The 27,324-nt window shown below is 29.9% G+C and overlaps 1 protein-coding gene across 1 annotated transcript in view; it reads right to left on the bottom strand.

Annotated features, from left to right (window-relative positions):
- Positions 1-5,716: 5,716 nt before the first annotated feature.
- LOC136990193 (RNA-binding protein RO60) overlaps positions 5,717-27,324 on the bottom strand; it is a 54,291-nt gene continuing 32,683 nt past the window's right edge. The window contains exons 5-7 of the mRNA XM_067288562.1: positions 20,970-21,215; positions 6,379-6,548; positions 5,717-6,304 (exon numbers count right to left, since the gene is read on the bottom strand). Of these exons, the coding sequence (XP_067144663.1) occupies positions 6,172-6,304; positions 6,379-6,548; positions 20,970-21,215 (549 nt within the window). The 3' untranslated portion in view covers positions 5,717-6,171. The remainder of the gene's footprint in view (positions 6,305-6,378; positions 6,549-20,969; positions 21,216-27,324) is intronic.

Below are 27,324 nucleotides of genomic sequence, written 5' to 3'. Positions count from 1 at the left end.
TAAAATTAAAACAAAATTTTAAAATTATAAATTTTTTAATGTCCTTTAATTAATACATTAAAGATCTGCCACAGGACAAAAAAAGGAGAATAAAAACATTTGTTCATTCAAGTTTAAAAATTCTAATTACTTTTGTGAATAATAATAATAATAGTTGTAATAATTGTAAGCTATACATAATCATTCATTTGCATACTAAGCTCTTTATTTCATTCAATAAACCTGCTACATGCATTGCAGTTTTAGTATCCTGTATAAAAATCTTATTACATGATCGGAAAACAGACGTTATAAGAAAATTGGTAAATTCGACGGCATTATATAATACATTGATAACGTACGTAAGACACGATACTCTTTTCTGTTGTCGAATTCTACCAATTCTTAAAACTCAAAACGTAAAATATAACCTAAAAAAATTAATAAATCGTGCTACAGGTTATCAGTTCACATATTTTCATTTGCACCTATTTCTTAAGTTATCACAAAGTAATACAATCATATCTTGATTGATGTTTTATGATACAAGTGAACAGTGTTTATTACAAAGTAATCTCTGAACCAAGCAAATTTCAGTTCAGAGGATAACTGTTAAAGCTTTTTTTTATTTATTTTTTTCTTTTAGCAAATATCATATTCCAGAACTGATGAGTTACAATCTTTTCTAACCATTGTATTCAAGTATTTTGCATAACATATCGAGCAGTACAAATCCTTTTAAGGCGATTGTTTCTTAAATAACTTTTTCTTTTACCGAGGCACAAAATGTGATGATGTTGGGCACTGGGTACTACACTCACAAATACATTATCGCGTTCACGAAGTGAGAATATTCAACTATGTTTATTTTTTAATTAAGTGAAAATCTTTTTATATATATATATATATATATTTTGTAAGTTAAAAAAAATTATGCTAAAATTTTCACTATAAAGTTTTTTTTTAACAAAAGTAGAAACATCTCTTATTTTTCTACTTTTTTAAAAATTACCTAGAATAAAATTCAACTACCATCACAAAACGAAAAAGCCCTTACTGTTTAATTATAATGACAATTTCTGGTCAATAGTACATACACTATTTGTTTAGGATAGTGATATCTGTATTAGTACATTGGCAGGGTATTAAAACAGATTAATAAATTAACAATTCCCATACCAAGAGATGATACTACCTTGTTTCTGTATCACAGCTATACATACACAAAGAATGGCACAAATATAGTCACAATTATGCATTTTACAATCAGATATTGAAACTAGTTATATCTGATGACAATGGCAAACTCAAGTATTTTAATTTTCACAGTAACTTCACCAGCATTTTGAATAATCACATACTGACATTACTATATCTTTGACAAACAAATTGCAGAGATAACAATTAAAGGTCAGAATTTTTTTGCAACTTGTTAAATAAACACTGCAATAAAAATCACAGTAAAAATTAATTGCATAAAGCAAACAATTTTCTAACAGTGAATAACTTTTTTTTAAAAGTAGCATAGAAGAATTAAATATTTTTATGTTATCATTCTATGCAAATTCTTTCACATACAGATTATGTACAGTATGTTTATTCTGTATATTTTGCTAATATCCATTTAGGCAATCACCATTCAAAAGGCCATATGCTATGCTTATCAAACAAAAGCAATTTTAATATGAATCAAATATTATAGACTTTTATTTCAGTCTAAGCAATCGTTAAAGGTCGTACGGTACGTGTAGTTTGGGTTTAGGAAATTTGAACTACATTATTAATTATCTATTATATTTAAATTCCCATTTAGAAACTAAATGTTGGTACAAATGCAGCTCTAAATGAGGCAGTTGGGACCTTATCAAAGCTATAGATCTTGTCCATAGGAGCAAAAAAAATGTTGAAGGAACTGATGGTTTGTGCAAGGTGACCCTTCACAAGATGTAGCCCCCAAATTTTATTTACCCTTGTTAAACATGCAATTGGCTTAACAGAGCATACAGTGTGACTCCAATTGCACCCCGGAAGTAGTTGGTGCAATGGTGTTTCTTATGTTTTACGAGCTTTTAGCAGTCTATAATAAAATGGAAAATGGTTGAATTTTAGCATTGCTTTGAGAAATAATTTGATTTTATTCCAATTTTTGAGGACCTTCAAAATTCCAGATACACCGATTTTGGGGGCTACATCTTGCTAAGGGTTAAAATGCACACCGTCGATTCTTTTGACTTCTTTTACTCCTACGGGCACGATCTACAGTTCCGACAAGGTCCCAACTGCCTCATTCGGAGCCATATTTGTACTAAATGCTTACAAGTAAATACATTGCTTATATATCATTTACACTTAACATATAAGATTTTTAGATACATAAATATAATATTAAATGTCAATCTTACAGATCAAAATATTTTAATTAAATATTTAAACATTCCTAGAACTGCCATTCCATCATTAAAAATTTCTTTTTAACTTTTAAATAAATTCATTCAAAATTTAAAAGTTTTTGAAGACAGAATAATGACTCTAAAAATATTTAAGTGTTTAATAAAAGTATTTGATCTCAATCATAAGAGATTGATATTTAGTAATTTATTTGTATGAGTAAAACGTAGAAACAGTATTTAATAATACAAAATATATTTTCTAGATAAATTGTTCTTTAAAATGAAATAAACAATTTTATAATTTTTAAACGGCTATAAATGAATAAATTAAAATTAATTTTTAAAAATTTGAGTTAATAATTTCTCAGTTTCAGCAGGAAATGGCAAGATAAAATTATAGAAAGAATAAAAAAGTATGGCTGTTAAGATTTATTAATAATAATAAATCTTAACAATCATAGCAAATAATTATTATAATATATGAAACAAGTATAATATATATAAACAACATATTATAATATCAATACGAAATACTTTATAAATTTGTATAAGAAAATTGGAAGAATGAAAAATGCTTTTGAATGGAAGATTACCACATAAATTCATAGTTATTTTATAAATTTCTATTTTGTATTATCAAAAGAAATTATTACTGTAAACATACTGCACTTAAAATAATAAATGAAATCATAAAACAGTGTAACATCTGTGGGCATCGAGTAATTACATCTAATGATAGATCATTTAATTCTAATTTTTAAAAATTTAGAATTTATAAATGAAAAATTTTTATGAACTGAGTAATTTTTCTCTCTTCAACTTTATACTTTATAACAATAGTAGTAACTTTTTTAAACAGTTAAATAAAGGAAAACTAATCTATAAAATTTGTAAATTTTCCTATTGTTGTAAAAAAAAAATACTTAAAATAAGAATTTTAGCTAAGTAACTCACAACCTTTTAGAGCAGCAAAAACTTTCAATAACTAACATTTTCAGTCATATATAATGACTGTTTTCAGGTTTACAAACTTTCAATCAAACAATTTAGAACACAAGAAAAAATCTTGCATTCTAAATCATTTAATTGAAAGTTTGTAAGTGTGAAAATGTTAAGTTATTGAAAGTTTTTGCTGCTCTGAAAGGTTGTGAGTGACAATTTCTACCTAGACAGTTATTTTTATACTAAGAATTTTAGGAACTGAAGATATCATGTTTTATTTTAAAATTTCTGAACAAAATTTTTCAATTAATAATTATATGATTAATTAATGACCATTTACCTAATTATTTACTAACTCACATTGAGAAATCTAATAAAAATTTACAATATGTTCAAAATATTCTATTTAAAAATGAAATTTTACCAAAAAATACTTATATTTCTTAATCAGTAGCTTATATAATAAAATATAATTTATTATATTGAATATAAATGAGTACGGCATTGAATAAACTGGGTAATGATAATTGGGAAGCTAAATATAATTAAAATATTTAAATATCTCCTTCCATATACTGATAAAAATTACAAATGTTCCCAATAACCCTGAGAATAAATACTTTTTCTATAAGAGAGTAAAAGCAAATTTGGATTATCACTTCAATTACCAAATGCCACACATAAGATTACATGTATTTATGTATATGTTTGTATAGATATATATTGTATACATATTTATATATTTATATATATATATATATATATATATTGATCTACTTCGGTGCAATACAAAAATGTGCTCGAACTATAATCTAATTAAGTAAAATAATCGTTATGAAGAAAGATTAAACAATATAAGGATCACTTCAACAATGAATAACATTTATATGTAAAATATGTCAGTACCACAACACAATTCCACATTCTAAAATATACACCACAAACATTACACAAAGCTAAAAACAATGGAAACAACACTTCAGAATTCTAATTTCAATATTAGAGTGTGTCCCTGAGGAGATAACAAAGCTCTCCTTCCATACAAGGCATTGACATCATTTATTATATAAAATGCCCACATTCTCTTTTGGGACATTCAAATCAAATTTTTTTGTTTTAGAGTCACATATAGACATAACTAATAATTCATTGTCTACACTGTTAACCTTAAAAAATAGAGTTAAAAACTTCAGGAACCAATGTAATTCCACGATCAAAGGCATTTCTAATGCCGAATGTAATTGCAATCGTGTTAAATAAACATTTTAACCTGGAATATATCCACTCAACAGCTAACGGAAACAAAAGTTAGTGGCGTCGTAATTTTACCACGGCATGTTGTTTAACAGTTAAATTTAGTATGCAAACGATTCGTTCAAACAGCAACATCTAAAACAGCCATCCGGATGATTAGATTAAGGAAATAGACTAACTTTATACACTGAATGATAGAAAATAGACATAAATATAAACATTTAAAACCAACACCATTAGAGTCTGCAGAAAGACTTACTGATGATAATCCTGAACCAACATCTCTCGATTGCATCAACTATCGATCTTTGATGAAGTGTTACTTGAGAATATTCATATTGGTCTTTCATCCAAATAAAAAGTAACAATTTGAATAGCAATTTTAAGAATTCAAAAACATTTTCGACATTAAAGTAAATAAATCACAAATGACTAAGCTATTGAAAACTAAAAATAGATTTAGTTTAAATAGTCATAAAAATTCTTTTATATATAAAACTGAATATCAAAAGTACAGAAATATAGTCAACTAACAAAAATATTCTGAATTAAATTTTTCTTATATTCCTACATTTAATTACAATGCTACAAAAAAAGAAGAATAATAATAATAATCTGATAAATTTGATTATATAAAAACAGTTACATACAATATTTCAAATATTAACACTGTTTTTACTGTGTAATTTTCATCATAAAAATAAGCAGATGAAACATGCATTTTCATTCGCCTAGTTTATGTTAGCAAGATGTATTTCTTTACACTTAAGAACATAATATAAAATTTGCTCTTAAGCATTGTATCAAAATAATAATTTTATAAAATTTTTATGATTAAGGAAAATATTTATATAAATTTAAAAATAATTTCTTTTTAGGAAGAAGTATTAGAAGATATTAGATACATGTTGTATCTAATATAAAAAACAAAACGCCCAGCACCATAATCAGGGAACTTTATCTTGTTTCCAAGTAACATTTCAACAGAGAAAGACATTTGCGATGTGGTTCATAAAAGTACATGAAAATTGCTGATAATGCCCCAAAGCAGTCTACCTTAACAACTATACTTTCTCAATTAATTATATAATATTTACTGATTTAAACAATTAGACATTAGGCAATTCTTACATAACTTTTAAGATAATTAGTTTCTTTTTTACACGAGTAGTCAATCTGAAAAGCAATTAGGCAGGATGATGATTCTGGAATCCGGACACAGCTCTGTGCTGTCTTGGAGGGCAGTGAAATTGGACAGATAGTCTTCCATTTAAATATCATATCAGCACTATATAAGTGAACCACTCAGTTTAAACAATTATTTGTCTGAATTTCTGCTGAAGTGTGCAGGAGAGTTAATAATATATTGGTAAATAGGTCACTCAACAGTCTTTCTGTACTTAGATAGAGCACAATCTCCCATTTATCTTTCCTTTTTTTTTGTTTAGGTGTTAAGTGCCCTAAATTTAATTCAAATGGTTATCAGTCAAAATTGGAAAAATTAAAAAGCTATCAACCATTTCAAATGTGCATAATTTCCAGAAGTGTCATGACTCCCTGTTAAAGGTTGAGGCAAGTTCAATATCTCCTTCAGCCATATGACACATTAAAATATTCCTCGAGCAAAATCTTGAATAACTTGAAGAGTTTTCACATTAAATCCTGCAATATCTAGCATACCAGGTTCATCAGGTGGAGCTAATGAGAAACCTTGGCTAGACATTGCACAAATAACAAACCTATAATATAATTAAGAAATTTAGTCATTGTTATCAATTATTCACAAAGCTTACTTTAAAAATATAATTTTTACCTAGTTTGTGGGAGATTGAAGGCTTTCCTATATTCTTTCAATGCTTCAGCAGGGTGTACATCTCCAGGTTGTGTCTGATTATCAGTGCATACTATAATGATATCAAAGTAACGTTTTCTTTCTTGAGCCCACTGTAAAGGAGCAGCCATATTCACTGGGCCCATTGGAGTCTTAAGAGAAAAAAATTGATTAATATTATAATATGATATATGGTTTTTCTTTCTTATCAAAATGATAGCATTTATAAATAGAATTTACTACAATAGAAAATACAGTTTACATGAAAACTACATTATAGGATAAACTTAAACCCCCAAACACTCAAAGTAATTTTGAATAACTTGTTCGAAAGAAAATTGTTTTCTTAGGTAGTGTGCAAAATTTCAAGATTTTCTATAAAGTGGTTGCCGAAATATAAGCAATTGAAAAGTGCAAAATTGCCAAAACAGTGGTATTTTATTCTCCTTTTCCTTCATCTGGCACTGCAGAAGCTCGTAGAGAAAAAACTGTTGTGTCTAGAAAGCTCAAATTTCAAACCTAGGCCTTTCTCGTTATCAGTGAGGTGCTCATCAAACTTCCAGGTCGATAGGTTCACGGGGGCTTCCCTATAGAGCTAATTCAGTTTTACAGCTTAATTTTATGTTTAAAAAGAAAAAATTGGATGGAAACAAATGAATCGTATTCAAAATGTTATTCAGAATTACAAAAGCTCAAATTTATGCCAATTAGAACTTTTTATATTGATTTTTCTAAATGGTGTATCGAAAGCATCGGTCAGCAGTACGTTCGGTTGGCAGTGCATTCAGTCAGCAGTCGCCAAGCACCGACCGCTCTTATGTAATAATACAATTATTAAACAAAAACAATTGTTATACAAACAAAAACATCTGAGATGTAAAAAATTTCACCAAGTAAAAATTTATGACGATTTAGACAATAGTCAAAATTTTTCTTAGCAGTTTTTCTTTGGTAAGATAAGCTTGGCACTTGGAACCAGTACCCACAAGATTTTTACCTGCATTTACTTTACATTTCACCTTTAAACACAAAGCTTATCTTTACCAAAGAAAAAAACTGCTAAGAAAAATTTTGACCATCATCTAAATTGTCATAAATTTTTACTTGGTAAAATTTTTTTTTCATCTCAGATGTTTTTGTTTGAATTTCAAAGATATGAGACAAAACTTTATAAACGGATTCCTTGTACATATGGAAGAAATATAAGTTATAACAACATGGGTCTAGAAATACTTTGTTTTGGATTTTAGTTAATTAAACACACTCTTTGCATTACCTCAGATGAAGTATTCAGAATGGCAACCTCCTGCCTTAATACAAGTCTCAGCTCATTGTCTCTTTGAGCCCTAACACACTCCAAACTCTCTGACATAGCATGTATTGTCTGGCAATTTTCCATAATTTGCTCAAAGAGAATTTTGACCAGTAGGTTTAAATGTAGTTTATCATCATTCTGTCAAGGTATGGTTACTATATCACATTATACGTTTACAAGAGTCAGATTTTATTATAGCTAATGAATGCATTGGACATACTAAGATCTTACTAGATAGCTTTTTTAATTCTAACACACAACATTTCTGAACCCATGTTGTTATAACTTATTTTCCTTCTCTACATATGAGGATCTATTCCTGAAACACTAAGTTATACAGTGTACAGTTATACACTTGATTTGTGAACACTCAACATTCAATAATTAAATACAATTATCTGCTTTATTTTATCTCTCTTCCCAATTTACAAAATGAAATATTCAATACAATAAGCCTTAATTAATATCTACAAGAACAAAATATTCTAATAATCTTCACCCTAATAATCCTACGTTTTTTTATTTTACTGAAAATATAATATCTGATTATATTACAACTTAAAAATGAAGTACAATTGATTCTGATTTGTTTTTAAAACTTTCATTTTTATATTTTCAGGAATAGTAAAAGAAATAGTTCTTAAAGAAAACATATTGAATTAGGAAGAGATGAAAGGAGATCAAAAATGTTTGTCTAATTAAATCATTTTGGGCTGAAATTTACGAATGCTGTTTGTTGTCGTCTAATATTTTTATTCCAGTTTATGAATAGTTTTAAATAAGAAGAAATGAAGATGTAAACTATGAAAGTCAAAGTAATGTTTCAGTAAGAAGTTTTAAAGTAATAAACTCTTAAATAATTCAAATTTCTTTCTACAATTTAAAAATATCCAGCAAAATTTGGTGGTGCCATTATCATCATATTTTATTAAAAACTTTTTATATTTTTTAATTATTATAAAATGGCAAAAAGCTTAATTTTGAGGGTAGGGATGGGTTTTATAAAAAATGGTACATGCTAATAATGAGTAAAATCGTCATTAAGTCTGACCCTACTGAAGATACACATGGCCACCCCCTTTATCTCCCCACCCCAACCTTTAATCACCAAAATTTAATACCACCAATCCCCCTAATACACAAACCTCCTGCAAAATTTCACAAATTTCCAACAAAAAGCACAGGAGTTATTATTAAGGTTCTAAGAGGGTGAATAAAATCGTGCCCCCCATAGACGCTGAAAAAAAAACTCAATGTTTTTTCAGTTCTCAATGTTTCAAGGTGTCCTGAGCCCAAAAATGTAAAAAATCTTGGGGAATCATTTTTTGACCGATCGCCATACTTTTCCTCTGTTACTATATATAACAGTTAGGAAAGTAAAATGCAAAACATAAAATCACAAGACATAAAGAGAATAATAAAATAATTGACACCTCAGTGTTACAATAATGATTTATAGTCAAGATGTACAGGTACTTGCTAGTACTTTTGATAGTTTACAGCCACCATCTTCAGGCGAAAAAGAATGAGAATAAAAACAAAAAACGAGGGAGAAGGAAAAAAAAGGAAAAATGAATGTACAAAAGAAACATTGGCAAAATTAAGAAAGGCAGGTTTGTGTAAAATTTTTAATATAAGCTAAATTAATTTATTAAAAAATTATCACCATCCTGCTTTTCTCAATGAATTAATTACCTGTAATTTTTTTTATTGATAAATTCATCATATTAATACAGAGAAATTAAATCTGCTTTGAGTAAATTGTTTACCAAATGATTTATTTTACTGGCTGATAATTTATCCCTGAATAATTAACTGCAAAAATTACTTTATAAGAAACAAGTGATTATTTATATTGTGACATCGTCACAATGCCAGGCTACAATTTTTAATCATATTTTTAGTTTATTTCATTTAAAATTAGTTTATTCCACCTCAAATTAGTAGTGTCTTGCCCCTGTACATCATACTTTTCCTTTAACAATAGAGTTGTGCCAATCATCTATTAACTGCTTTAGGGGAAAAGTTTTGAATCAAAATCACATGACTTCAGGTTTGCATCAGAAGTTTCCATATTTGGTCTCAGATTTCATCTATCTAATTCTGTTCTCAAGATTAAAGAAAGACAGACAATGACAGTGGGAATTTATAGGTCTACAACTTTTTTTCAAATTGCAGTCCAACAATTTTTTATAAGACAAAACAAAATCAATATTTACACTGATCAAAAATGCATTTAACCCAACATCTTGTAAGGATTGAATTTTATCTTGTATTATTGACAGCTGAACAACTCAAAAGATAAAAATATTCCTGTATCTGGGAATGCATTTTTGAGCGTGGTCTGGATTCCCAAGAATTTTTCAGATGTTGGCTCAGAAATTTTAGGCACCATCCCTCACCATTTGGCTGCTATCTTACAGCTTGATCAAACCTGTGATGATTATACAAAAGGTACCCTATACTCGTACCATTTAGGAAGAAAAGGATTAAAAAATGTTGCATAATTAATTAAATCAAAAGGTACTTAAATGGAATATTAAAAATAAATTAACATAATATATTTTGTTTTTATGACTTGAACTGTTAAATTTTATAATTAAATACAGTAGAGCCCTTATTATCTGAGGTAAATCTAGAAATAAATACACTACTTTTCTTACACTGTAATTCATAAAAAAAAGTTTAAAATGATAACATTTATTACAAAAAGATTTGTTTCTGTTACTTTTTTGTCATTTAGCTTCAACGTGAGACAAATCATTCATATTAAAATGTAACTACAATAATACACATTTTTATTCTTAAAACTATTGTATATATTAGATGTATAGTAAATAATGTAAAAAAATGCTGTTCTTATATATGATTAAATTCACTAAGGTATAAAAAGAGGCTTAAAGATACCATATAAATTTTTGATATTTATAATTTTTAATCTAAAATATCCATGGTTGTCCATTTTATCCGAGTTTTCAGTTATCTAAGGTAGTATCGATCCGCACTAACTTGGAAATCAGAATTTTACTATATAATAAAAGTAAATAAATAAACCTTTAAAATACAGTATCAATTTTCCTTAAACATTTTCGGCTACTTTAGTAGCCATCGGGGGAACCCGAACTTTGGGACACGTGGAAAACGTACCTCCCTTTTTTATCTCGAATGCCCTTTTCCTAATCCCCAAGAGGGCTCAAACAATAGAAAATTCATGACTGAGCCTGTTCTGCAAATATAAAAGAAACCAATGAACAATATTTGTCCATTGACCCATGCAACTTTTCATAAGTTGACCAAAACTTGGCCTTGAAAACAAGGAATGGGGTATTCCTTGTTTTCAAGGCCAAGTTAGTCCCAAATGCAATCAGTGCCACCTTGTGGGAGTGCTGATTCGACATTGGATCATAGAGTTTGAAGCTCCTTGCATAATGTATGATGCCTTTTTTTAAACTTGTACCCACCTTTTTCATAGTCTGCAAGTGCTGCTGGTAGCCATCATGTTTATTAAAAAATTGATGCTGGTTTTTTAAAGTTTATTTATTTGTAAAGAGAATACAAATGCCTACTTCAGGATACCCAAAATTCTTTTTATTAAGAAATGTTTTCATTCCACTTTGAAAACAGCTTAGGCTCAAAAATTCAACAAATGAACAAAGTCCATTACTGAAGAGTGTCAGACTGAACAATTTCTGAATGACAACAGATCTTAACCCATTTACTATTTTTTCAACTCTCTTAACTTTAAACAATTTTAAAGTATATGAATTCTTTAAAAACATAAATTTTAGCATGGTTTATATAATAAATACAACTAACCTAATGAATATTTCAAACATCAAACAGTCATATTCCTTTATTGGGCTATTAGGACTAAATAATTACTAAGTAATTTGGCAGGAAGAGGTTAGTTAGGCTGCCATCACTTATTAAATTTATTAATTATAAATAAATTAAATAAATTTAGTTTTAGAATATTCTAGAAGAAAGAACTGACCCAGAGCCAAACTGAAACCTGATAAAGGAATTTAGTTGTTTATATGATATTTGAAACAAATTCCTTGCAAATTTACAAAACTTGAAAAGTTTGAAATTTTGGAAAATGTAGAAATTCTTAACAGTGCAAGTAAAACATTTCTTAATGCACAGAGACAAACAAGAGTGATGGCCTGTGAATAAGGGTATTAAAGACATAAGATAAAATATAGTGAAAACCATATGGCACAAACAAAAAGGAAGGTGCATTAGACTGAAGGAACTTGATTAGACTTTGCAAACAATACATTTAAAAGTGGAAAGGGATTCTGAATGTTTAAACCGCTGTTGGATCTTGCATTTAAAGCTAACAAATCTTGAGCATTAACTAACTTATACAAGTTAAAAAAAAATGAATAAATTTAATTATTTGTTTTTATTATTTCATCTAGTTACTTATGCTTTATTAAATGTAACTGCTGATCACACAATATTTGCAATGGTAAGCGGCAATCATAATTTATTTACTATTCTGAGAATAGAAAGTACAGGTGCTGTAGTTACTATTTACACACGACTACTTGAAACAATTTGACATCCTCCAGCAAAAACTAATTTTTGCTTGAAACTATATCATGATTTCCAAAATAATTTACTGTCTTTCGCATTTTAATTTCAGAATCTGATTACTTTAGTTAAGATATTTGATGTGCACATTGGAAACTTGAAGTTAATAGGATTGAATTTTTGATTAGAAAACTAGTTTTACAAGACAGTTCTAATTTTTTAAATGATAATGTCCACCAAAAACCAAAAACAGTGCGTTATCTCATATAAATAAAATAAAATTGTCACAAACGTTTTCAAACATAAAGTTCGTCATCGGGTGAGAAATTTTATTCAATTTTATTTTATTTATATGAGATAACACACCGTTTCTGGTTTTTGGTGGACATTATCATTTATTTATCGTGGTGTGCGATTGTTGTTCTAATTTTTTATTTTAAAATTACAAATAAACCAATTGAAATTCAAGCAAATAAGTTAATTTTAAATTTATAAAGTTTTATGTGTATCCAGCTCTTGGATTCAATCAAGTAGCTAGTCAGTCTGTTATATCCAGTAGCTTTAATCAATATTCTACCAACTCTAATGGATGTCAAAAAATGAGCATCAATTCTTTCTTTTAAGTCACTTTATCTCAATAAAGTGTACATTTGGAGCAACACATGTGTTTACTTATTTACTTTTAAACATGCAAACAAAATAAAACTGAAATAATTGAGAGAAAATTTAGTTTTTTTCCATTTAATGGAATGATCATTTTTTTGTAATATAATTTGCTTAATACAAAATTGTTAATTTAGTTGAAACATCTCCATGACATCACTTACTCACAAAACAGAAATACTACACTAATCAAGGAGTCCACTTTTATTAAAGACCAAATTTGCAGAATTATCTTTGATGTTTGTTGAGACTCAGATTGTTGAGACAGTCAGCAAGTACATTATACCCATGTACGAGTATGTTGATGATATACCTATTGTATAGAAGGATACAGAAACATATAAAGCATTTGTGGAATCAATCAACTGAAACAAGCTTAGTGCTACACTTGAGGTAGAGTAAACTCACAGCAGTTTAGTTCATTTTTTTAATACAGTAGGTGATTGATTAATGAATAGTTCAAACTGCAAACAAATCGGACAACTAACACTTTTGTGAAAGATTTTTATGTTCGGACAACAAACACCTCACAGAACAAACACAAGAAGAAGCAACGTAAAACAGTGAATACCAATTGGTCTTCCTTTGTCTCCGGGTGACAATTTGAAACCTTTCGGAGTTCAAGAGATGTCTACATAGACGCTCAATCCAATACAGATTGGATAGTATTCCTCTGAACTTTGAAACTCTCCCTTGTAATTCCAGTTTTTTTGTTTATCTTTCTGACACAGAATTTTTTACAGTCTTCACGAGACTTGGGCAGGCACTCGGTTAAGTTCCGTGTTGGTTTTTATTTTCAAAAGACAATAGTTTAACTGTCCCATCGGATAATCGTTAACATTTCCACACCAAATTTCACCTGGGCCTCACATTTACATAATTTTTTTTCTGTGCTAGTTGATTTCTGTTCTCTGAATGTAAGTGCTTTTCTGAACTTTTTATTTAAAAAAAAAAAAAAACTGATAATATTATGAAGCCTAAAAAAGTGGAGTTTTAAGAACTGTGCTCACCAGAGAAATCAAGCAACAGATAATAGCCAAGGTAGAGAGTGGGCAGAAGATGTCTGATGTTGCTAGGCAGTATGGCTTGAACAAGTCTACAGTAAGCACAATCTTAGCTAAGAAAGAAAGATAAAACCAAAAAGACTCAAGCAACTAAAGGAGTAATGAAAATCCCATCTAAAAAATAAAGAACATTAAAGAGCTCATAATGGAACTTGAAACTGATCTGATGACAGAAGAACACCACGAAACTCAGCGAAATGTGTTTTTTTCTGAAAAAGAGGAAGACAAAAGAAGACCAATGCCAACATCTGCTATTAAAGATCTTTTGAAGTGGAAGGATAACAGAACAACAGTCATCCAAATGGCATCCAAAGAGTGAGGTTAATAGGCTTGGGGATCTCTACAAAGACAATGCTATTAATTACTTTGTTTTAATTAATTAATTAATTAAAACAGAAAAAAACATGAGTGATAAAAATGCAAGTATTATTATTATTACATATAAAAAATGTAGTAAGTATATAATTTATTTTTTGAGATCTCCAGAACAAATTAATCCAATTCCCATAAAAATCTAAGGTAAATTGATAATTGGTTAACAAACAATTTGGGTAGCGAACATGGTCTTGGAACGGTTTATGTTTGTTAACCAATCACCCACTGTATTAATATCATGGTTGAATGATACAGTTAAGATGGCAGTATATAGGAAGCCAGCTGCTGTCCCATCCTACATACATTTCCATTCTTGGGACCTATTTAGATATAAAATTTCTGCATACTGTTCTTTGGTCCATCAAGCCTATATTTATTCATCCTCATCCTCCAAGGAGATTCTATCTAATGAGATTTTATTACCTTACAGAAGTGACCAGTTTCTTCAGATACCCTCCTAAACTATTTACTAATTTGGAGAATGCAAGGATGATATACAGCTCACATGAAAGAAGCCTAAGCCTGATCTAACACAGGTCACAAAGTCAATATGAATTACATATCTTGATTCCATCAAGATGTTGTGTAAGCACTTCAAAAACAGCCTAATTTATATAGTTACTATTTGCTCACCATCAATGTATGACAGTTAAAAACAAGGACGACAAACAGCGCAAAAATATGAAGAGTGGAGCATACACAATTCCAGTTGTCATAACTGAGCGGCAGGCAGTCAAATGGTATGTAGGCAGTACTTTTTGAACTTTGAGAACCAGGATAAGTGAACAAAAGCTAAGGTAATTTATGTTAATAAAACTAGACTCCGTGATTAGTGTAGTGTTAATTTTTTTGTGTATACTCATTAAGATAAAATGCCAATATTTGAGTCCCTTCAATTCTGTATTAATGGGTTTGATCGTATATTCATATAAAGATGTTAATTGTATTCAGTGAAATGAATATATTATATATATATGTACTCCTCACTTTACGACTGAGTTCCATTCCGACAACTACGTCGTTAAGCGAATTGGTCGATAGGCGAGGAGCTTGCGCTGGGAATATAGGATCGTTGTAAAATTATAAAAATTATGCAACAAACTTCAAATTTATTCATAAAAAGACTATTATAGTATGCTTAGTGCACATGTAACCATTCGCCACTGACCAACACTCAAGTTGAAAAAGGGGATTCCCCAAATTGCAGGTCGAAACTCGATTGGTCGTAAAGTGAGGAGTACCTGTATATATACACAGGGCTCTGGAGTCGGTGTCGTCAAAAATCTCCCCGACTCCTTTTTACTTTCCCAACTTGTTATGTATATAAAAAATGAAAAAGTTTTTCAATCGTGTCACATTTAACTCTCCGAGTTCTTTTTGCAAATTTGGAGATCTTTCAAACCCAAAAAATGTCAAATAAAAGGAAAAATTCGTGCGTCCACACGCGTATGTTGGCGTCTAATTTGTTTGATTTCTTTATTCTGTTCTGAACTATTAAACAATATCTCAGAATGAGTAAAGTTTAAGAAACAAAATTTGGCACAGTAGAATGTGTATAAAGGGCATTAATGCTATTAAATTTTGGTTCTTTATTAAAGGTCGACAGGGTAGAGACACAGAAGGGGTTACGTGTCATATCTCCAGTGTGGTCGGACTTAATGAATATTTTACTCGTTATTAGCATTCACAATCTTATAATCAAGATGGGTTAATAATAATACTGTAATAATAATAATGATAAGCTCAGAGTTCAAACTGTTAGGAGTTGAAATTTGGTACACAGTTAGGATACATCATAAGAATGTACACTAAGAAGGAATTTTTCGAAATTCCTCTAAGGGGAAAGAGGGAGAGGGTTAAGGATTACCCCGAAGAACTCCGTTTCTACTGTGCTATTTTATATGTGGTATTTTGCGTTTTTGTGAAAAATCAAGCATACTTTTAGACCCATCTAAAAATTCTCTAATTAGTCTCGGAAGAGAGAGGACCTAATTCTTGCACCCAATGAAAATAGATAAAATCAGCTCTAAGCTAAATATCTTAATCTTCGTTATTGTTACTTTTTGCGTGAACAACATCTGGCTCATCTGCTAGTTTTTTATTTTTTTTATAAAACTTGTCTCTACCCTCAAAATTAAGCTTCAGTTCTAATATGAGTACAGGCAGAAAAGAAAATCTTACAAAATTTGATGATGATATTTATTATGCACTGGAAAAAATAAATCACATTGACCACTTTTCAAGTTTGGATGTTAAAATGGCAATACTGCACTATCCAGACATTATCCAAAATACAACATTGATTGTCACAGCATTGTCACCCAAGTTTCAGTAGAGCATTTATTTTCCACTCTTAAAATTATTAAATATGATTTAAGAGCTTCAGTGAATGCTGACTTAATAGAAGCGATTTTTTTTTGTAAGGAGTAAATCAGTTTATAACAGAGATGAAAAATAATAAATTAATCAACGTGGCAAAATAAGCAACCTCTTTTTTATCGGTCTAAATGTTATATTTCTCATTCTTGACTTAAGTTTAATGTATCTGTATACTTATATATTACCCAATATACTCGTATATTATGTACTGTACAACATTTTTATTAAACTAATTTGTTTGTATAAGAATGTATTTACTATTTTTATTCATACATGCTTACTAAATACCAATGTCATCATCAAACAAGTCAATAAATGTACACTTATATATTTGGTAGATGTGTCAAATTTTAATTTTTTAAATCATTTTATTTTGTATTTTTTTAAAAATAATCAGAATCGTCATCATTATTACTTTCCTGGCTGTTATACAGTATAGGCCTATAACAAAAGAAAAGAATGACTTTTTCAAATTTTTACTCTTTTGGATTTGGGAAGCCTCGAAATGTAGAGAAGTGCAAATGGATGTTAGAATGTGTACCAACCGATTTAGTTCAACCATTTTCAAGCTTAATAACATCTGACTCTGATTCAAAATCGTGCCTCCCACACAGTCTAACATTCGTACATATAGAAAAAACCTGAATCTTTTGCATATCTCGACATTTCGAGGTGCCGAGTCCAAAAATGCAAAAAGTCGGAATGGGATCATTTTTTGACCGATCTCTACACTTTTCCTCTATTATATATAAAAACAGAAAAGTAAAAATTGTCGTATTGACTCATTACTTAGAAACATTTTTATTTCAAAGCTAAAATATTCCTCTATGTTCTACATTTATTAGAACTATATTTATTGATGCTAATATTTTGAGGTCATGTCATGACGTCAGAATTTTCAGGCCTACTTTGTTAACAAGTCCGCCCCTGGTCGGAGTCAAATCGTAAGAAAAAGTTGGAGTCATGTAAAAATCTACTGACTCCACAGCCCTGAATATATATATATATGTTACAGTAAAAACCCGTTTTTAGTGAAAACGTGTTTTAACTAGTTGAAACTAGTTTTTACTGGATGTCATTGTTAAAACTAGAATTTACTGCTAGTTAAAAATGAATTTGAGTTAAAACTAGTTTTAACTAGACAAAACGGGTTTTAACAAAATGGCTTAGTAAAATCTGTTTCGACCAAGGACACTCAGCTGACACGTTCCTATAGTGTATGACGAATTTCGTATCGCTTTAACTCTTTTTCCCCAACATCTTGTTTACGTTTATTTTGTGATCCCTCCTAAGGCAATATAGGTCAGTCAAACGATATTATTTTAAAAGTTCACCAAAAATCAAATTATCATTAGATCTATATGAAAAAAATCACTTACATTTATTAATATCTTTAGTTTTAAATACGATATTTTTCAATGCATTTTATTAGAAAAATTTATAAGAAAAATAATAATATATATCAGAACTGACACATAAACTTGATAATTTGTAACATTTTGTGAAAATTAACATTGTCTGGTTACATAGTTGTTTGCTGGCACTGAGCCAGAAAGACGTAGAGTATTGTTTTGTACAATTCGATATAACACTTATGCATGTATGTTTATTCGTTGTGAAATTATCGCACATTATATCAAATATTTGTTTGAAATCAAAATTTTATACTGCTATCAACTAATATAATGAATTATTATACTTTATTCACTTCATATCAAACAAGATTATATCTGCTGTTAATAAATTTTACAAAAATTGATATTTACCAAAGTAATGATGAATCGGTACCATCGAAGTTTTGCTTAAAAAGCCAGGGTACCAATCGATCAGTGCCTTCGAGGACAAAGGGTTAATTAATGTTAATAACACAGATGTGTGACCAATATTTTCAATAAATATCGTATTAAATAATACAAATGTTTTAATCCCAATCATCACTTTATTTATTTCCCTCAAACATATTTATGTAGCTAAAATTAGTTTTAACTAATGTTAAAAGTTAAAAAGTTAATGTTTGATTTTAGTTTTATCTAAAATCAAAACATGTACAGCAGTAAATTCTAGTTTTAACTAGACAAAACGGGTTATAACAATGACATCCAGTAAAAACTAGTTTCAACTAGTTAAAATGCGTTTTCACTAAAAACGGGTTTTTACTGTAACATATATATACAATAAGACCTCATTTAATGCTACTTCGATTAACACTAATTCGATATAATGCGGTCTGCTCAAAGCCTAAAAAAAAAGTTCAAAATTTATGCTGATTCAAATTATTGCCAGCATTTCATTAATTTGTACATAATATGATTATTCCTGAACCCAAACCAATCAGCAAAAGATGGCAATTTGTCACAGCACTGTACTTTCATTACTTCTATATTTGTTTGGTGCAATTTTGGAAATAATATAACATCATGTATGCCATAGGCAATATCGACTTCGCTTGGCAAGAATTAACTAATAAATGCACGAACAGAGAATGAAAGAAGGTATGATTGGAGGTATATAAGAATTCTCAATGAGAAGAGCCTATTGTTGACCAAATTGTCAACCTAATTGATACAGCAGGACTAGATGTAGATGAACAGGAAATTGAGGAGTTATTGCAGGTTTCTAGTGAGAGCTTTACCAACGATGACCTTCAAGAACTGGCAGAACAAGGAATTCATGCAGAACTGGAAAATAGTGATTCTGAAAATGAAGAACCCAAAGAACTTGCTACAGATTTCCTTAGTAAAAGTTTGGTAACGATAACCAAAATCATTGATCAAATTGTAGTGAATGATCCAGATTTTGAAAGGAGTGCAAAAGCAAGATGAGGCATTTTGGATGCAATCTACTGCCATCGACATTTGATTAAGGAAAGAAAAAAAAGCAACAAATGACACTAGATGAGTTCGTCGCAAAAATATCAAGAATTTCAGAAGAGCCAGAACTGTCATCACAAAAAATTAACTTTACATTTCTGTGTGCATATGTTTGTGTGTTATTTAACAAGTATTATGCAAATTAATATAAAAATAATTTAAAATTAAAGTAAAATCTGTTTATTTTTGGTTGCATGTCATATTTACTCTGTGTTAAAATGACCTCATTTAACACTTTCATTTAGCACTTTGTTGCATAGGAACATATCCCCCCGTGTTAAGTGGGATCTTATTGTATATACAGTCGACTCCGCATAAGTCGACACCCCAAGATGAAGTGGAAATGTGTCGAGTTATCCAATGTGACGACTAAAGCAAAGTTGGGAAAAAACCACAAAACTAAATTAGGAATATACAGTAGTGCGTTATACAGTAGTATAGGCTTACAATACATTGTGCCCTCCATTTACAATTACTCCGTAGATGAAAAACTGAAAAATTCATTTAGTGTTGTTTGTCTTGAGCACTTAACTGTCTCTTTTTCAATGATCACAAATGCCTTGAAAACATCATCTTTGCAATTGTCAATTGTTGGCAAATAACGTCTAAGGATTCTTAATGCCTCTGGCATGAGAAAAAGCAAAATTGGATTCCGGACGTGACTGTGATGTAGATTGTATATTTTCTTTTTGTTTATCTGTTATTATTTTATACATAAAAATACATAAAACGTTAAGGCATTTTTATTAATATGTATATATATATATATATATATATATATATATATATATATTATTATATTATTAAATATATTAATAAATAAATCGACTCCCCTCCTGAAAAAAATGAGTTTGCACCACACGTGCAGAGTGAATTCATTTTTTCAGGAGGGGGTGACGACTTATCAGTGTGTGGGACGGCAAAAGTATGTCGACTTATCCAGTGGTGACGAGTTAAACAGTGTCGAGTAAGCCAGAGTTTTTTAACATTAATGCCTATGTAAGTCGGCCAGGACCACAGAAACTGACTACTTAACCGACGGTGTCGAGTTATCTGGGTGTCGACTTATGCGGACTCGACTGTATTTAAATTTCAGTTTGAATTAGAACTTAGTCATATCAATTATACTGTATGATGAATCTGAAGTGATCCTTTAACAGATTAAAGGCACTAGTTTACAATATAGAACAAATACTGGAAAATTGAAACTAGAAAATTGAAGATATAAATTAAAAGTATTGATTTTAGAATGTCTGCTTTTTTTTTTCTTTTGAAGTCAAATAAGAATGATTTGAAAAGCATGAGACATTAACAAAGATAAAAATATAGAAATAATTGAAATTTATATTTTTAAAAATTTTTAATTACCTCTCTCATACGACAAGAAATATCACTAAGAGTCATTTTATTGTTAATGTCAATATTTGCCATCCCTTTTGTAGAAAAAGCAACAGCTGCAACATTCTGGCCTTCTGCCCTAACCAATGCCATAATTAAAAGAGCAGATGCATCAGATGGTGATAAATTAACTCCACCAATCACTATTCTATTATGATCCATTGGATTACGAACATCAACTGCAACTAGGTAGCGTTTTCCTGTAGAGGGCACCATCTAAATAATAGTAAGTTTTAATTTATTAATAAGTAGAATAAAACTCATGATAAGTAGAAAATTAAAAATTATAACAAAAAAGATCAATATCATGTTAATTTCATAACATTTAAGCCTAGTTTATATAGAACAAATTGCTAATGACAAGTAGAAATTAGAGTTAATATTGAATTAGCAGTGATAGCTTCTAACAAATTTTTCTGTTTCATAAATCACACCGGCATTCTTATGAACTAAATTCTTTACTGCAAAAAAAATATTCATTACCAATTGGACAAATTTCTGGAGTTTAAGAGCAAAATTAGACATTTCAACTACAAAGAATGTAATTTTAATTTTGGTCATAAAACTATCGTAATTCTTTAAATTTTTATTTTCAATAAGCAAATATATATGAAGCAAGCATAAAAGCAATTCACAGTTATCAATAACCATTTTTTCAGTAATGTTTTGTTCCAATCTTCAATTGCACCTTCAATAACTTATAAAGTGTTAGGTTTGCATCCTCAACCCCATTGAACTAGAGTTCAATGGGGTTGATGATGAGTTTTCTCACATTGAATGATCATTCTTCTGAGAACATGAAGAGTCAATGGCAACAGCTCATAACGCAGCTGCAGCATTGCAATTGTCATAAAACAGGTAAACAATTTTCAATGATTTCACAAATTGAAGATAAACCATTCTTCAATTTCTCCCATTTCTGTAAAGAAAAACTGCTTTATTGTAAATAATATTTACCGTTTCACATGTTTTTATATGTTTTTGTTATTGTTGTTTCTTGTAGGGATTTCATATATTGTCTTTGAGACATTGCCAAATTTGATGTATAAAAATAAATAAAATGATAAATTTTTAATGATTCAACAGCTGTGGCCACTTTACATCCAGAACTTGACTGCAACATGTATGTTTATGCAAAGGCAACTACTTTTTCATTGCTTGCAACTCTAAAAGCACTATAGTGGGAAAGTTTTAGTACTAATTTTGTTTTACAGAAATGTCACCATTCTGGATTTGATTGCATTTGAACTGCTAAGACTAGGAAAAATTTAATTATGATCATTTGGTATTTAAGTACAATCTCATTGATTGATAATTTTACATATTGATAGAGATAAAAATGAAAAATTATATTGGTCATTATAATTACAATAATTAAATTAAAAAGCATAAATTTTCAACGATTTCTAAAGTGAAGTGTTTAAATCTATATTAAATCATTATGATTGTAAAGAATAGCCTTTCCCAAACTTAAGGTCCACCTTAAATATATAAATAAGTTAATACAGTGGAACCTGGTAAACTCAAATTGGTTGAGAAAAAAAATTCGGACATCAAGTTAGAAAGTTTCCAGTTGTAGAGGTTTTTAACTTGAACTCAAGATTTTGTGCATTGGTTATTGGTGATCCATAATAAACTATCCATGTTATCATAGATCTTGTTAGATAGAATTGTTGTGTTAATGTAAATCTCTCGGTGTTATCCAGAAACTCAATAATACTTAACTGAATGGTTATAAGCAACTGAGAAATGCTTTCCTGAATGGTTGAGCTGTTTATACCTAAGTGTTTATTTAGTAAGAATTTTTCAAGTTGTGATATTTTACATCTAGACTTGATCTGTTTATTTTTTTATCACAAACATACCACTCTTTGTGATTGTCATATTTTTTAAATTTTATTGTTAATTGTAATTGGCCTACATACAAAGGGTGGCTGCACAGCATGGTTACCAAAGGAGTGTCGTTGATCGTCTAATTACTAAATTGCAGAAGAATAACCGGCAGCACAACGACGGAGATCCACAGAAAACGGTTGTGTTGAGCTATATGCCCTTTCTTAATAAGGTTGCCAAAAATGTGGCCAGGGAGAGGAACCTGCGCGTAATTTACAAGCATAATCCAACAATTTACCGACCATTGAGAAACGACAAGAGGAGAGATCGCTCGAGTGAGTTAACAGGGGTATATTCGATACCGATAAAGGATCATCATTTTAACACCGACCTTGTGTACATAGGCGCCACGTTACGTAACCTGAAACAGAGGATAAAAGAGCATAAGTACTCGGTAAACAGTGGCAGTGACAGCACGGTCCTAGCGACTTTTGCTAGACAACATGACATAACGGTACACTGGGATAAGGCCTCCATCATAAGAGCCAGTCGATCCAGGCAGGCTGTCAAATACATGGAAAAAATAGAGATACATAAAGCACAGTTCTCTACACTTTGCATCAACCACAGAGATGTGGATGGCCTATCATCTGCCTGGAAGTCACTTGTCGAATAACGTTACGCTTTGGCACGAGAAAGAGAGAAAATCTACTACGGTTTTATCATATTCCTGTATTTATTGCTGTTTATTAATTTCTTCTTTCATTCTGTTTGTAGCATAGTCTTGTCTATGTGCAGTCGCGGATTTTTGTAAATTCGAATTTGGTTCGCTGTTATTATTCGTTTAACCGACGAAGGCTGATTAACGCAGCCAAAAACGTTATTAAGCTATTAAAAACTTTGTACTGGATATGTTAAAGGTGTTGTACATTTGATTTTTAAATTTTGCCACAAAGGTTAAAATTTTTACATAAAATTGGACTATAATCATTATTTTAAATTAATTTATCAATAATCCATTTGTTTATTACATCAGCTAATCAGAGCAATCCATCAGCAATTTACTTGATTGCTGATGTTTGAAAAAAGCAGGTTCAAATGGCAGTTACGGTATCTAGAACACACATGCTGTTTGGAAGCTACCAACTCCCATCATGTGACACAATGTTTACTTTTAGTTGTACATAGTTCCTGTATTTAAAAAAAAAATTTAAGGTTAATTTATTCAATAGATGAACATTATTTTATTTAAATTAAAATTCTGAAGAATTTATGAAAATACTGTATCAAAACCTCATTCAAGTTAAACAGTTCAATGAATTAGAGTTAACCAGTTTGATTTAACATGTAAATCCTTATGCTAGATGATTGGGAAGAGAAAATAACTTTGAGTTAACCAGGTTCCAATGTATAACAATTTCAATTCCAACTGTTTAGTCAAGTTACGGCAACGTAACACTTGGGCAATCTGCCTAGGGGAAAATGCCTTCTGGGAGGTCTTTTTAAGGGTAACCGGTCCCTGTTCAGGCATTACAGACGAGGAGAAAACCTGGAAAAATCTATATGGCCAGCCTGTCCTGGCAAGGCATAAACCCACGACCAAACTCCCAGTGTTCAGGGAATGAACTGCTTGGTCACTGATGGGCCTCCAACTAACATCTTATCAGGAAGTATCTGATTACTGTACAATATTACGTAATAACATATTTCAATTAAATAGTAGTAATAAATTTCTAATGAAAATAGATAATACAAACATATTTCCAAAAAATTAATCTGAAATTAACCCTTGTGTGAGCAGATAGGAAATTATACATCAACAAGGAACTTGGTACAATTGTACCATAATGCATTGTTTATGGAAAATAGCAGTGTTATAAGCTCATAATGTTTTTTTGTTTGTTTTAAAAATTATTGAAGACATTTTCTCTTAAGGGCTGGCAACACTTCTCAGAAATGCATTTTTGTATGTTGTTCACGAGTGCAGACGTTTGCTTATTTATTTATTGTAAAATTGGATGTTTATTATTGTGGTGGTTGTAAATGTTATAATAATAAATAATAATAACATACTTATAAGACAGTTGCAGTGTTTTTTACAGAAAAAATAAAAAAGTCTGAATTTAAGAAGGCAAGTTTGTTTTGATTTTTGAATTTGTGTGTTATCTGGGTATAATTTTAATTTTATATTTAGAATGACTTACAAACAGCAGCAGGAGTGTTACCAATATAAAAACTTAGGAAGAAACATTACTGCTTATAATTTTTTCATGACCATGGTTACTCTGAAGAAGAATAAAGCTTAAATTTCTCTAGAAATATTAGTTAAAAAATCACATAAGACAATCTCATCTTTATTTGGATTTAGCAAAGACAAGATGAATATTTGCTTCTACATTCCCAAAAAATTAAATGTTATGTTATGTTATACCAATGATGAAAGTGGTTCAGAACAAACCAAAAATGATACTTTACTACAATAAAGTAAAAAACGGAGTCATTGACATGGATAAAATCATCACACAATAGAAAACAAAATAGACTATAAGGTGGCCATTGACTGTTTTATAATATGACAGACCTTTGCTGCATACATTACTTAGTCAGAGAACAATCCAGAAAATACAAAGTGCACAGATATCCGGTGGATCTTCGTCAAAGACCTAAGTAAGAAACTGGCAATGCCATCCATTGAAGAACTGTCAACAAATTGTCATGTATGTCAACACTTTGTTACCAGATCATGTATAAATGTATGCTAGAAAGATCTGACATTTGATCCAATAAGAAATTACTGAAACAAACATTTTGAGTTCACATGCACTTGTGATGTTTGCCAGTCATCCAAAACCTGCCAAATACATGAAATGGTTGTGATTTTGTAAACCAATCTGTATGCTCCAAACATTCAAACTCTGTTGTCAAATGTTGATCTTGCACTGTGTGATTTATTTTTGTTGCAATAAATGTTTCTACAACTATAATAACTAAGTGGTTTTGAGTTTCAAATGGCAAAAACAGCTGATTTTGAGCATTAAAAAGTCATAACAGACCTGTAATTGGAAACCAACTATACCTATAACAAAAAGGTACAAATATACAAAAACATCCAGACACACTGTAAAATATCAGACTTACTTATAACTCCAAGCCAAAACAGTGCTTATAATTTCTTAATAAGTCTTAATAATGTGCTTATAATTTAATCAGTGCTTATAATTTCTTAATAATTCTTAATTTCTTTATAATAATATAATTTCTTTCACTAACGTTTTCAAACCCCAGGTTCTTCCTCAGGTGAACAAAAAATGGACAAAATATTTGATGGAACGAAAGATTCATTCCATCGAATATTTTGTCCATTTTTTGTTCACCTGAGGAAGAACCTGGGGTTTGAAAACGTTAGTGAAAGAAATTATATCGAAATAAGCACTGTTTTGGTTTGGAGTCAGAAGTAAGTCTAAAAGGTACAAATATATAATTATTAGAAGTGATAAATTGACACATTTTCATTAATTATAGCTTATAGGTTTCCTTATGGAAATTTACTAAAAGTTCATAAATGATGTGATGAAACCAGATAATCTTCAATATGATTCAGAAACAAAGAAATATAGCAAAGAATAATCAAAAGTATCTCTAAAATTCAAACAATTTTGACTTAAAAATTTTGGATTGTTTAATCAAAAAAGTATTTGTCAAATAAAAACAATTTACTGTTGTGCTTGCTACAGAACAATGAAAGTTTTATTTTTGTTGATGATTAAGAAATTTTTGACAGGCAAACTTTGCATCATTCTTGCAGAACTTCAGAACAAAATCTTACAATATAAAAACTGCAACAGTAGATATTCAGACACTTAAAATACCTCAAAGAACAAAGCAGTTTACTGTTGCAGATTTTAGTTATTTCATTACAGCTATGCTGGCCAAAACATGTAAGATTGTTCTGAAGATTTTTAACAAAGCATGAGATTGTGCCACTAACCATTTCCCTTATTTCAAGTTATCTCTTGCAAACAAACAAAAAACACATTGGCTGTACTTGAGATGTTTAGCTGGCAGAAAAGAGGGTAAGGGAAAGGGGAGGGGAAAAAGGAGGGAGAGGAGACAGACAGTAGAGAAAGGTAGGATCCCTCTGAACGATGTACATATGGCTACAGTACCCTCTATGTTTGATGTTGGCGTGCAGTTTTTAGTCTGCAAGGCCGTAGTCTCCTGAAGGATTTAAAAGAAAACATGAGTGTAGTGAACACCAACAATTGAGTGCTGCCACAAATAGCTAAATGTAGAAGTTAGTGCCAAGTGGCTGTTAGTAGGAAGACATATACTTAATACCAATAAAACTGAATGCGATTGCAAATCTTAATACTACTTAACAGCTAGATAGACAGCATGAAAAGCAAACGAATACAATGACAAACAAGACAAGACAAATGAGCAAGACCCCAAAAATTTATTTATTTATTTATTTGTTTTTAATTTTAAAACA

Source organism: Centruroides vittatus, unplaced genomic scaffold, assembly GCF_030686945.1.
Source record: "Centruroides vittatus isolate TY-2023 unplaced genomic scaffold, ASM3068694v2 scaffold_861, whole genome shotgun sequence".
NCBI lineage: Eukaryota > Metazoa > Arthropoda > Arachnida > Scorpiones > Buthidae > Centruroides > Centruroides vittatus.
Note: the sequence above shows the minus strand (reverse complement) of the source record. Positions and strands in the feature narration are given on the sequence as shown.